The sequence below is a fragment of the Ruditapes philippinarum genome, unplaced genomic scaffold (assembly GCF_026571515.1).
Source record: "Ruditapes philippinarum isolate M1 unplaced genomic scaffold, ASM2657151v2 ctg184_1_1_1_1, whole genome shotgun sequence".
In the NCBI taxonomy this organism is placed as follows: Eukaryota; Metazoa; Mollusca; class Bivalvia; order Venerida; family Veneridae; genus Ruditapes; species Ruditapes philippinarum.
Genome location: NW_026863779.1, coordinates 128785 through 143273, shown reverse-complemented (window position 1 = coordinate 143273; position 14489 = coordinate 128785). Strand labels below are relative to the sequence as shown.

General features: G+C 32.0%; 1 protein-coding gene across 3 annotated transcripts in view; it reads left to right on the top strand.

The window, feature by feature from the left end:
• Nucleotides 1-14489, top strand: part of LOC132723309 (A disintegrin and metalloproteinase with thrombospondin motifs 9-like) — a 126902-nt gene that overhangs the window by 77646 nt on the left and 34767 nt on the right. For all 3 annotated transcript variants that reach the window (XM_060707986.1, XM_060707985.1, XM_060707987.1), the window contains 15 exons: nt 380-420; nt 6386-6491; nt 7036-7194; nt 8444-8603; nt 8775-8873; nt 9701-9843; nt 10118-10181; nt 10459-10573; nt 11249-11388; nt 11729-11846; nt 12310-12405; nt 12746-12912; nt 13192-13318; nt 13600-13726; nt 14186-14402. In XM_060707986.1, coding sequence (XP_060563969.1) covers nt 380-420; nt 6386-6491; nt 7036-7194; nt 8444-8603; nt 8775-8873; nt 9701-9843; nt 10118-10181; nt 10459-10573; nt 11249-11388; nt 11729-11846; nt 12310-12405; nt 12746-12912; nt 13192-13318; nt 13600-13726; nt 14186-14402 — 1879 coding nt within the window. The remainder of the gene's footprint in view (nt 1-379; nt 421-6385; nt 6492-7035; nt 7195-8443; nt 8604-8774; nt 8874-9700; nt 9844-10117; nt 10182-10458; nt 10574-11248; nt 11389-11728; nt 11847-12309; nt 12406-12745; nt 12913-13191; nt 13319-13599; nt 13727-14185; nt 14403-14489) is intronic.

Here is a 14489-nt window from a genome sequence, read left to right as displayed (position 1 = left end):
AACATGTGAAAATTGTAAGATACAGTTGTTTTTTTTTTCTCAAGAGTATTTTTATTATCCACCACAGATGAAATTGAAAGTAGGGTATTGAAATGGTGTTGTCCATCTGTCAGTCCTGCTAGGCTAACATACACTGGTTTATGAGCTTCACTTTATTTATAAAAAGAAGGAACTGACCTAAACTTTTGGTTTTGAATGAAAATTTTCACTGGTTCACATGGAAAAAATGCATGTAATGGTTTAGATTTTCATTGGTTTACTACATTTTCACTGCATAACTTCAATATATATATAACTGTAATGTTATATTATTTTGTGTTATATTAAAGGTAATTATCAATATAAGTATGATTTTAATTTTCTCTTTTTATATTTTCAGACAAAATATATGCAGGGCCCCAGAAAAATGTGATACATTAGGTGAGTAATAGATATATTTATAGGTCCAATCATTCTATAATGTTAACTGTCAACATGGTGTGTGATATTCAAGCATGCTGGTTTGTCCTGACTTCTGTCCTACATACCTTTCTTCTGTTATGTCACACTTCTTGTTTCTGTCAGATTATAAGTTTTGGGGTCATTTATTAACTTCTTTGAAAATGAGGGGGTCATTTGGAATTATGAAGTGTCATAAACCATTTTAGCTTCATTGAATTCACAATAGTTTTGAGTTTTTGATTTCAATGTATTTGTGCTTACTTTCTGGGTATGATTCAGGATTAATATGGTCAAGGTCAATGATGCTTAAAATAGCTTGTCCTACAGTCTTTAGAGAACATAAAATAACCTGTATAGAGAAATTACCACTCAACCGAAATGTTTATCAATATCATGGTCTTTTTGAGACAGACTTTGATTGAGGACTTAGTTTAACCAAATCTATAAATCAATCAATTAATAAATCAGTTGAACGGTCAGTTGGTCAAAGTTAGTACAAGAAGACTGGTCAGTCCAGGTCAGTCCAGGTCAGTCCAGGTCATATTTAATCATTCACTGATTGACATGAACCTGAAGACTGATTACTATCAGTGATTAGATAATGAGAACTGCATCTTTAGTTTTACATATCCTGATTCTCTAATAGTTCATAAAAAGTAAAAATTACAGAAAGTAGAAATATTGGAGCGAGAAAACATTAATTGGGAGCTGTAAATTAGAGTTGCTTTTACATCCTTTAGTGTTTACATGTTTACAGAAGTAAGTTTGGTTTTCAGCTATGATAATTTAAAGAAGTTACACATTAGCATTTACATTCACTATATAAATATGATTACCTACAATGGAAGTAGATAAACAAGGTATATTCTAAGATTTACGTCCCCAGGTATATTCTAAGATTTACGTCCTGTTAGCAGTTTTAGATATTTTTTGCTCAGTAACTCAGGGTAAAAATGTATCTTTCATTTCATATAGAAAGAATTATCTATAAAAAAGATGACCAAATGAAATATTTTCTCTTCACAAACATAAATCATAACACAACTTTTATGAATTGAAAATATCGTTGTTGAAATCTAAAGCCAGGAATTGATAGGGAGGAGGTGTAATGTACAAGATACCGTGGAAATGTTTGTAAGAGGTGAAACCTTTCAACAATATTTTTGATATTTGCCATATCAACCAAGCAATATATGTTTATTTGAAATAAATCATTTTACGGTACTTTTATCAAAAAAAGCGGTACTTTTATCAAAAAGCGTACCAATTATAAAATTAAAATGTAATAAACACACTTCTGTCAAGTTGAGATGAATGAAAATACCCCATGACTTGTACTCCTTCCTTTTCATTGCCTTGATTTATATGGATTTTCAACTTAAGCTGGTATTAATAAATCATACTAAATATCCCTGGAATTTTTTGGTCATTCATATATTGATTTATAAGTAAGAAAATTTTATAATTTGTTTTCAGAAACTTGTCAAAGATTTCATGGCGGTGTTTTTGTTTAAATATCAGATATAGATGTGACAATACAAAGAAGAAATGATATTATAGTAAATCATGAAACAATATTTTAAAACATATCAACAATTTTGAATTTATATTGTATATTTATAATGGAGTAATAAACAGTTCATATTACATGTATTTATCCACAGCGTGATAAAAACATGATAGTATAGTTGCAGAGTATTCCCCCTTTACTCAGATGTTTGTGTTAAGTTTCCCTGGCTTTGATTTTGATTGATCTTTTATTGATTTCATGGATTTCAATTTAAAAATAGATATTCTTGGAATAGTCCACAGTATGAGTCTTGTCATGTGGCTGAACATGCTTGCTCTATACTGACAGCTAAAGTTATTACACATTGTTAGTTATAATAATTAGATTTAATGAAATCTCAGTATTACTTATTATTATAACTATATCAGATCTCTACCTGTTAAACTTGCCTTTTGTATTTCTGCACAGCTTTGAATTGATAACAGTCCATTCAGAGTTTATGAAATTTTAATATAAAATTATATACAAAAATTGTTCTACTAGTCAGTAGTACAGAGTCCGGTCAGGATCCAGACTGGTCTGACTGTATACTTATGGCAGAGGCTAATCACTTACAGTTGGCTTAACAGCATCTTTGTATTTTTGAATTTTAACCTGAATGGTTAATAGATAGCTGTATGAGATCTTTAAATTGTAAAAAAAGAAGCAGAAAATGTGCTCTCTCTTACGGTCAAATATTGCCAGCATGCATATTATGTAATTTCTGTACAGACTGTGTCATAAGACAAATTATAGTTTGTTGCAATTATTTTCTCTGTTACAATCTAGATTGTTATATTTTTTTCCCGATTATTTTATATTTTTGTAACAATTCTTGATGAAGTGTAATCATAATTACAAGATTACAAGTGAGAAGAATTTCTGAAATGTAAATTATCCAATTTCCTGGTAACCTTGATGTAATGGCAATCATTTGTTCACATTATGATAACAGTAAAAGGTTGTCTGCTGTGTTGGAACAAGGTAACCCGTCTGCTCAGTGGAATCTTGATACAAGAATACTTTTATCAAGACAGGGGTCCAGTGAACTGCTTTCATGACAAGGAGGGAGCAAGCATGGTTTCCCCTGATACTAGCATTGCAAGCTTCTGACAGTTATAAATTACTTTACTAATTAAAAAATCTCAGGTCCCCCTTCGTATTTTATTTTAGGCACAAGCAAGCACCTGAGTAGAACCATAAAACATTTCTTAAGCTACCTGGATAGCTTTCTGACATAAAAGATGAGGGGCAAGTGGTTAAAACACCTTAACCATTTGGCCGTAGACACACTCCTGTTACTGATCTGAGTGTCATGTGCTAGTCTTTACAAAGAGTAGAATGAAGCATTTGATCATCTTGCAGAATCATATGAAGTTTCTATAGAGTGCTATGAGAAAATTTCAAGGTTAATTCCATATCCACATAACAGGTGGTCACCTGACATGATGCCAAATTTTACAAATATTGTATAGTAAGCAAGAAATTAGTTTACTACAACATATTGTAAATTCTGGAATAGTTTTATGTCCTCATCGCCTGGGTGATTCCAGTAAGTCAAGTGATGATCAACTTTATGATGTGTACTTATATTTTATATTGATTTCTTTTTCACTGAGTGCAATTAAGTCATTTGAATAATACATGCTTTTAAGTTTACAACATGCACAACTCCATATAATATAATAAGGAGCTTAATGTTTTCTTCTTCTGCTATAAAAAAAATCGGAATGTGTCTGTGATACATCAGTTAGTTTTGATTCAGCAGTTTTTGCTGTTGCTATTTATTAAGTTTCTTTGAAAGTAGGTGCGTGTCTCTGTACTCTGTCAGTGTATGTTTGGTCTGATGATTGAAGTTTTGATTATGCAAATTGAGACTTACAACACCTTCTGTTTTTCTGTGTGCAATGATTACATTATATGTTAACAATTTAATCCATGCAGGGTTTTAACAGGTCTTTATAAAGAGGATATATCACACTATGTGAGAGGCATATTGGACTTTATTACATTGGTAAATGCATATTGAATGAATTCCAAGGAAGAGATTTATGTTAATAACTTATATAAAGGAGCAGATGCATAAGTATCATACTTAAGTGACATTATAATAAAAACACACACAATGCAATAAAACACACACAATATAATAAAACACACACAATATACTCATGGATGAAAGTAACATTTTATATGTTGATGCTTCAAGTCATAGGGCTATTATATAAGGGCAATACAGCAGAAATGAAGAAAATGAAGGAAACATTGGTTATTTCTGACTCAGTTCCATATAAATAAGGTTGTTTTATGAAGCAAGCTTGTTTAATGTTGTAATGTGAATCATCTCCCTCTTTAACCTGCCGGCCCACAATGATTAACATTTGTCACCAGCCAACCTGCACATCAGTGCAGTCTCACTAGGACCTATACCTATATAGGTAGCTCAATTTTTAATGACAAAAGCGTTCAAAATGAAACTGTGCTAAATTCTAGATACCATACTACGAGGGTTGTCCCAAAATGTCGTAGACTACATTATTTTCTCTTCAACCTGACGTCATGACTTAATAAAATTTACCAGATATCTTCCTTGGTCATTTGTTAATTTACCTTCTTAAAGTAAATAGCCAATATATAAGGTAACACTTTTTATCAGGGTTTTATATTAAACAGTACAACATACCCGGAGCACGATAAAATATTAGTCAGTGTTGAGAGCATGCTTCTTAAAAATATGCCTTTAACTTCCAGCATAATAATAATTATGGGAAATACATTCCTCTGGAATGACATCATTCATTTTGACGTCATATCACCAACAGACGTTTATGTAACGCTACTTTGAAAAAATCTGTAGCATAATATGTAACAGCAATGCTATTTTGAAAATTCCCAAAATGGCGACGTCAGATGAAAATGCGGCGCAACGCGATGTCATTGAATACTGTGTTCAGTTCAAGAAGCGTCCAGCATTAACTGACAACATGGAGAACATTATATTTTATCAAGATAATGCACTTTGCCATAGATCTCAGGAGACACAGCTTGAACTTGAATTGATATGTTTTTAGAGACTTCCATACGCCCTTAGACTTTGCAGTGTTTCCTTATGTGAAAACACAATTACGAGGTCACCCTGAGGTTCGAAATTTCAGGGTACTAAGCAAGGAAACTCGACGAGTGTTGAGAACATTAAAGTAGGACTATTTTGAAAATGGTTATGATAAATGGGTCGCCCGACACCGACAGTGGATCGAGAAACACGGAAAATACTTTGAAAAACATTTTTTCTTAAATCTTGCAACGTCATGACGTTTATGACGGCGTGCGCCGGGTATGAATAGGTAGCATTCTTTAAATTTTAATAACTTGGTCATTTTTGGAGGTATTTTGATTTTATTTCGCATGGACACACATAAAAGGTGTATTGACTTTTCCCTAGCTTGACGACTCTATTGTTTTATAATTGATTGAGTAACAGACTTAGTCTACGATATTTTGGGACAACCCTCGTATATGGTCAAAAACAAAAACCATTACTATATTTTCTACCTTTCACACTTTGTTAATGAATTCCCTTAAAATTCAAATGGATAGCAGGACAAATCTATAACTTTAAGGGTTAAAATGATAGAAAAATATCTGTACAGTTTATTATTGTAATCTATCTTATGTTATTGATTATTGTCATCAAGTTTAATGACTGTTGACTCACAATTTTATTGTTTAATTACAGTATCATTTCTTATTTATGGCAATGAATAACTATGTCAATAAATTTTTATAAATTCTAGATTAAAAACTAAATGTATGGCAATTTGAAGTATAACTTTCACAGTGTGAGGTCTGACCTGGCTGTAGATTTCAATTAATTAAATTGTTGTATCAAAATCTATTTTAAATTGACAGCTTTCAATTAACTTATAATATTTCAAATGTTATATACATGTATAAGAGATTTATTTTGTTGTATATTGGTACATTTAACTCTGATTGAGTAGTAAATGATCGGAAATTACAAAATTAAAATAGCCTGCAGTTATGTCGTTTTTATAAACATTTAAAAAAATCACAATTTATTCCCAATAAGTATTTAAACTGTGTACACTGAAACCTTTTCTTAACCACCCACCCATGTAGCAATCTGTCATTTAAGGTTTTAACTGGTCAAAAACACTGCCAATCAATGGAGTCCAATTTTTCTTGTAATTCATTTTAAATCAATAGAGTCCAATTTTCCTTGTATTTCATTTTAAATCATTGGAGTCCAATTTTTCTTGTAATTCATTTATTTTACCAAATGTGGTAAGCATCAATTTTATTGAATTTATTTTAGTTCCTTAGTTTAATTAAATCATACTATAGCATATAACTTGTAATGATTGTTTGTTTTAGGACTGGCTGAACTAGGAACTATGTGTGATCCTGAGAGAAGTTGTTCTATTGTAGAGGATAATGGAATTAGTGCAGCATATACAATTGCTCATGAACTTGGCCATGTGTAAGTATTGGAAAATTTGTGGCATATTCATATGAGCCGCGTCACGACAAAACCAACATAATGGGTTTGCGACCAGCGTGGAACCAGACCAGCCTGCGCATCTGCGCACAGTCTGATCAGGATCCATGCTGTTCGCTATCAGTTTCTCTACTTGTTATAGGGTCTGTAAGCGAACAGCATGGATCCTGATCAGACTGCAAGGATGTGCAGGCTGGTCTGGATCCATGCTGGTCGCAAACGCACTATGTTGGTTTTGTCGTGACGCGGATTATGTTATTAGAACATTTGTTAAAATTTTTAGTTTTGAAAGAAATGAAATAGGTATTAAAATGTATATATTATTAATTGACTTAAAGGGGAATGACATCAAGAGAATATAAACTGACTGATTACTGCAGTTATTACCATTAAATGGGTGTCTGTATCACCTCTTACATTAAGTTTGCTTGTTTAAATGATCACACTATAATGTTTTATCTATTTGTGATGTTACTAAAAGTTTCATTGTTTTTATAACCATTTGTTTTATTTTTCTTTCCTATAGTTTTAATTTACCTCATGATGATGATAATCGATGTCGCCGTCCAATATATGACCGAGATCCTACAGCTAAAACACATATAATGTCCCCAACTATTGACGAGAAAACTGACCCATGGTCCTGGTCGGATTGTAGTTCGCGTCTTCTCACAAAATTTCTTGAGTAAGTTATTTTAATGATGTTATATTTAAGTGTATTACATTTTTTTGCAGCAGCTTCAGATAAAAATGCATGCTTGAACTGCCTTTGATAGTTTTATAATATTTACACCTAAGAAATGATTACACCCATGATATGTTGATTTTTTTTTCTAGTTCCTAGATTGAGGTTAACATGTCCGACAAATGTTGGTGTTTGTATGATAACAGTTGCTCCGAAGTTCAATGCACTTCCTGTAAAGTTTTTTGAAGGATATCTTATTTTTGTGACGCATAACCGATGTTTCTTTGACGTTATCTCTAACAACCAATTAAACTGGAATTACTGAATGATTCTGATATATTTATTAGCATTCTGTGGTCAAGGAACAGTTTTTGTGAATGATATATCGCCTGTCTTTTATTGCCCTATTTATCATTGGAATTTATATTTATGAATGTACAACAATGGCATAGAGCTACCCCAACAGCTGCTATTTGAGTGCAAAGTTATTGAAGGTATAAGGGGAGTAACTCTACATGGCTTTAACATACATTAATTCAATAAGAGAGTATTTGAGAAGAATTTGGTGGGAAAGTTAGATAATTTTATCGCTGTTTAAATTTATAGGCAACTTTTCTGTTTGAAACTACCAATGTTTGTTACAAACAAGTCAGTTACATAAATTATGTTAATTATCCTTTTGTGTAAAAGATCAGATCAAAAGCTTAACAATATTACTGAAGAATTATTAATAAATATAACTGAATTTAGGTGGCGCCATAGCTCAGTTGGTTAGACCACTGACTGTCACTCCTGAGGTTCCGGGTTCGATCCTGGGTACCACCCTTGGGATTTTTCAGAGACACTTTCAGTGTTTCCCACCTACCTAAAGGTTTACTGGTTAGAAACCCAGGTAATCCATGCATGTATCAGTGCTATACACTGGGCATATAAAAGAACCAAGGGGTCTTTTCAATATTTCAATAAGAGCAAGGGACTGGTTCCCGGACTCCCTTGTATCTCATAGCTGTCTCTAGAGTCTGGTGAGGTAAGGACTCTACTGGAAATAAGTGCTTGCACTTTTGTAGGTTATCCTTGACCGCCCAAAAATCAATCAATCAAATCATGTTAAAGTTTGTACTAAAAGCTTATCAATGTTAAGTTTTATCTAAGTTTTATTATTTCAGTTGGCCATCATAATCTTGTTTTATCCCTATCAATGCAAAGTCTATAAACATTGAGTCAACAATTTCAAACTGAATTATTTCAGTGCTGGCTACGGAAATTGTCTTCACAATAAACCAAGAGGCAAGAAACAGTATCGCCGAAAAATCACCCGACTACAGAAAAAAAAAGCAGGGTCCATCTACAATGTGAACAAACAGTGTGAGCTCATCTACGGAAAAGGATTTTTCTTTTGCTCTTTTCAGGTAAGCACTTTAACACTTTGATATTGTTTCTTTAGAAATTATGAATCTGAATTATAACTGTTTTAATAGAAATAATAGAACTGCAGATTGAAAGTTTTCACAAATTTTTTTTTTTCTCTCAAATAATAAAAGGGAAATCAATGATATACATTTTTGAATTTCAATTTTCAGAACACGTGCCAGCAGTTATGGTGTACTCAAAATCTGAGTCTCTCGTGCCAAACACAGCACATGCCCATGGCTGATGGAACCATGTGTGGACCTGGTAAAGTAAGTGTTACCCCCCCAATTTCTGTCTTTTGATAATAACAATTAAATCAAAGTATGCAGGGTTATACTCATTAGCACTTTATCAGTATTTTGTTGTGGTTCTTTGCTTGCATCACATGAAGTACATAATAGAATTGGCAGATATTGCTTAGAAGTGATAAAAATGTTCATTTGACCAGTTTTGTTGATGATAAATATGTCATGTGAAGTTCAAAGTGTGACTGGTTTTCTTATGATATATGGATCGATCAAACAACAGTTTGCTTGAATGGTTATCAGTTTCATTGAAAGAATGTTGTAAAAGAATCATTTTGAAAAACATATATTTTTATATGATAATGAATATGTATAAACATTAACCCTCTCTAATTTTATATTATTAACTTGTGCTGCTTCATGGGAGAGCATCGGATTTGTAATCCAAGGGTTGCCAGTTTGATCCCTGGACAAGACAAAATTCCTCCAGGACGGTTGATTATATGCATTGAGTCTAATGGTCATTTGTCTCTCACTGCTGATTCTGAAATCATGGGATAACTTAATAGTCACTTATGGAGAAGTTTGTAATTGTTAGTTATCCAGGAAAGTCAGTTAGGTGGAGATATGACCAAAAATGTATTGAAATCTGTCTTAAAAGGAAACAAACAAATCAACATATAAATCTGTTACTGTCTAATATCAAATGAAGAGATTTCAATATCTAAATGCAATCTTCCAACAGTATACAGTCTGTTCAGTTTACACAGGTGTGATGGCTGGCTTGAATCTTTCCTGATATTTGTACACAAGTCATTGTTGTTAAGTATGTTATTCCATATTTATTTTAGTGGTGTATACGTGGAAGATGTGTAAAGGATAAACCTGGCAAGAAAGTGAAAGGTGGGTGGGGTAAATGGCATCCCTATGGTAAATGTACAAGAACCTGTGGTGGCGGAATCAAAAAGGCTGTCCGAGAATGTAACAATCCAGAGTAAGTTAATGAAAATATACCCTTGAAAATTTGAATTTAATATCTTATTCAATCTTTTTTTAATGGTAGGAAAATTTCCTGAAGAAAGTCATATAATTATATTTCTTTGTTGGAAATAATGAATTAACTTATTCAATACAGATAAATATATAGTTTATGCATAATTGGTCTAAAATATAATAGATTTATAGTGGTCAGGTGCATTAGAAAAGTATAGACATGTGTGTTATTGTAAGTGTTTAGTTTTATAGATTGTGATGAACTTTTTTTTCAGACCAAGTGGGGGTGGCCGTTACTGTACCGGCAAGAGGATAAAATACAGACATTGTAATACCAAGGTAACACATTATATAATATTACTGTGTTTTATTGATATGATCATACATTGATGCAACGGGGAGTGCATGAACACTTGCCTCTGAACTTACAAATATAATCTTTTCCTTCTCTTCCTTTTATGTTGTGACTGAGACTTTAACATATATTGTTTTAATACATACAATGATGTTAGTATAATTTTGTAAGAATTATCTTTAAAATGTGATTGAAGATTTTGTTGCATTGTGAAGTCAAAGATACAAAATGTACTAATTTCTTTTATTCAACTTATTTAAGGATTGCCCATCTAACAGTGATGACTTCCGTATACAGCAATGTGCCGAATACAACAGCCAAATACGTCATTATAATATACCTCCAGGATCTAAATGGCTTCCAAAATATGATGGTCGTAAGTGATAGAGATATTTGTACAATTTTAAAGCACCACTTGCATGTTTTTATTGACAACAATTGAATCAGTTTCTGTAGATAAATATATAAATGAGCCATGTCACAACAAAACCAACATAGTGGGTTTGCAACCAGCATGGATCCAGACCATCCTGCGCAGTCTGATCAGGATCCATGCTGTTCGTTATCAGTTTCTCTACTTGTAATAGAGTTAGTAAGCGAACAGCATAGATCCTGATCAGACTGCGCGGATGCGCAGGCTGGTCTGGATCCATGCTGGTCGCAAACCCACTATGTTGGTTTTGTCATGACGCGGCTCAAAATTTGAAAATTTACATTCATTATAAATGATACTATTACTATTAGGTTTAATAGAGAGTGTGTTTTGGATTTGGAGACAGTTGACCTACTGTCATGTCACATGAAGAGCCTAGTTAAACATCTTGGTATAACCATCAAACCTAGCTAGTTTGTTTACTTCCTGCAATGTGTTCACTGTGTCTCGAGTTCTCCTACAAAAAAACTTGCACCTCAAAAGGCTTAAATGACTGGAGCAAATTTAAACAGTCTTTGTGAAGAGATATCAATATTTTCAACAATAAATGATAATTATATGATTACAGTATAACCACGGGTAAATGAATAATGTATTATGTATATGATATAATTACAGTTCAAGAGAAGGACTGGTGTAAGTTGTATTGTAAGGCCGATTCTAGTCCGTCCTACTTCTACATGCTGAACCACAAGGTGATTGATGGAACAAAATGTCGGCCTGATGGTAACGACATCTGTGTCAACGGTCAGTGTCGGGTATGTATTATCATTCTCATACAGTCTCTTTTATGTTTGGAATAGTGAAACATTTACACTTGTATAGTAATATATGTACAATCACAGTTATATCTTTGCAGAGGGTGGAAAAATGTTTTATTTTAAAATTTTTAGACAGTTAAGTCTTTATGAAATTTACAATGGTATAGTGATCATTAAACATTAAAATAAGTAAAATTCATGATAAATTTTATTCTGTTTTTGTAATGACATTAAAAGTTTACATGTTCTATGGATGAATTGTTAATATATGAAAATTTTCATAAATTTTGGAAAAAATTGAAAATGAGTGTATTAAGATGGAATGATTTATATTTAGCGTGGAGGATGTGATAACAAACTTGGTTCCAACATGAAACGTGACAGGTGTGGTGTATGTGGGGGAGACAATGCATCATGTAGAACTATCTCCGGATCTTATAACTCAGTCAAATATGGTAAGATTTTCATTTTTTGTTTCACAGTATACAACTTTACATAAAAAAGAAAATATGTTAATTTCCATCTTAGAGAAATGTTTTTACCCCTTAATTGAACAATTGGTTGATTGAGGAGGTCTTATTGTTTTTGGTCTGTATGTTTGTTTGTCACAATACTGTAACCTTGACTACTCACCTGGAGGTCAAAGGTCAAGGACACCAGGATATTAATGTCCTCCCCTGGGAAATAGTATTCATTTGAATATAGTGCTTGTTAACTGTTATTACAGAGATGTTTGGTTGTGTTTAACTGTCATTTTTGTGATTTGTGGATGATAAATAATTCTACAGAAAATGCATTTATCATTGATGGATTATTAGCTGACATTTTCATTTTAATGACATTAATGATAAATTAGAAACTGCATCACTATATATAACGTAGAATGTATGAAATATTTACATACTTGTATGTTTACAGATTACAACAATGTCACTGTGATCCCTGCTGGTGCTACCAATATTGATATAAGACAACTTGGTTATAGACATCTACGTGATGATGAAAACTACCTCGGTATAAACATTACATTTTCTGTTGTAACAAAACTTTTCATCACTTTTTTAGATGTTTGTAAATTTTACATAAATCTGATTGATTTTGTCCTTGATGTATGAGCCAAATAGCTGTTTTTTTATTTACATAAATATAGTTTAATAAGAGTTATTTAGGAGATATCAGTATAACTTATGATTATAATGTAAACAATATGTAAATAATTTGGTTAATTTGACAATCATGTTCACCTTGACAAATATTCTAATATTTTACTAAGCCTGTAATTACAAGTGATGTTCCATCTTATACATTTTTAAAGTAATACATATGATTTATTTAATCAATTGTCGTGTTTCAGCTCTGATAAATTTTCGCAATGAGTATTTACTGAACGGTCACTACCAGATTAGTCCGTACCCTCAGAAGATTAATGTTGAAGGTGCTGCCCTGTTTTACACCGGCTCGGAAATAATAGAGGAGAGAATTAACTCTACTGGAACTCTCGGTGAAGATTTACAATTACAGGTACTAAATATAAAATATTACATTTTTATTAACCAAAAAACTCAAAAAACTTGGGATATATTCGCTTTTTGAAAATTAACCAAAACTAATTCTTTAATTTTTTATCTATAAATTAATTATATCAGAGTTCATGTTTGAATATGTTTTAATTCTTGCTATTTTGATATATAAATGTAAGCAACATGTAGTGTAAACAATACAAATTGTATTAATGATTAACAATGTTGTAAAAGATTTTCTTAAATTTGACTTTTTATTGTACTCATTGTGTATGTTCAGGTATTGTCTGTTGGAGACTTGAACCCTCCCAAAATTCAATATTCTTATACACTGTCACTACATCAAAATGAGAGGTTTACCTGGAAGGAGGGAAGTGAATGGACAAAATGTAATGATATATGTAATGGTAAGGCTTTCTTTATAATTATGTATATTATATTTATATTTTTTTTCTATAATATTTTATAAAAGTGAAGGAAAATGATTTATGTTGAATTTTAATATTTTATAATTTTGTTATAGCCGTCCTTAACCTTTTGAATTGTGTAATGGATTGTCCTTGCTCTGAATTGTAACAGTTGATTCAGAGTTATCCAAATAAATGAATGAATACATGCAGTAACAGATGATGTAAAATGAATATAAAATACTTTATATAAATGTATTAATTGTGAATTGACATTCCAGGAATGAGATTCCGTAAGATAAAATGTGTCCGAGAGAATGACAATGCTATTGTGTCTGAACAGCGATGTGAAAATATTCCAAAACCTTACCCACGATCTGAGAGATGTAACCCATTCTGTACATTAAAGTAAGTTTAAATGTCATGACAAGCTTCTTTAATTAATGTTATAAAACAAAATACATATAGAAAATTCATGTATTTTAATTAAAGGATGCATGGTGCAGCAGGTATTTAGGAGTTAAACTCTTAAGATAAAGAATTCTAAGACTTAGCAGGCTATCCTTTCATACTTCATCAGAGTTTTCATTATTTACAGATTGGTGATCTATATCATCGATTGAAAGTTGTTAAATCGGTTTTATTTTTAGTTTGTAGATTAAAATATCTCCCTTGACCAAATGGTTTTCATTGGCACATCTGTTGTGTCAGATAAAAATGAAAAACCTGCTTCATATGTGAATTGTTTATATTCTAGCTTTAATTACAATACTGCAACAAATACAATACAAATGTTTTGTTAAATATTTATTTTGTGATATCCATGTATTGAATAAGTATTGAAAAGCATGATGTTCTATGTTATAGCTGGAAGGTACTCCGAGGAGAGTGTTCCACAAATTGCGGTACAGGAGTGGCGAGACAAAATATCTCTTGTGTGGTTTCCGGACGTTACAGGAGTACCGAGGAAGTTGATATGGCACATTGTATAAAACGTTCTGAAATCGGACCTAAGCCAGCTGATCGTGTCGTCTGCTATGGGAAATGTAGAGATACTCAGTGGAAATACACAGAATGGTCAAAGGTATATACTGAATGAGAAGTGCAGCTGGTATTATGATATTCTTTATTTAGTGTCCTTATCTATATATAACTATATTTGAAAGGACTT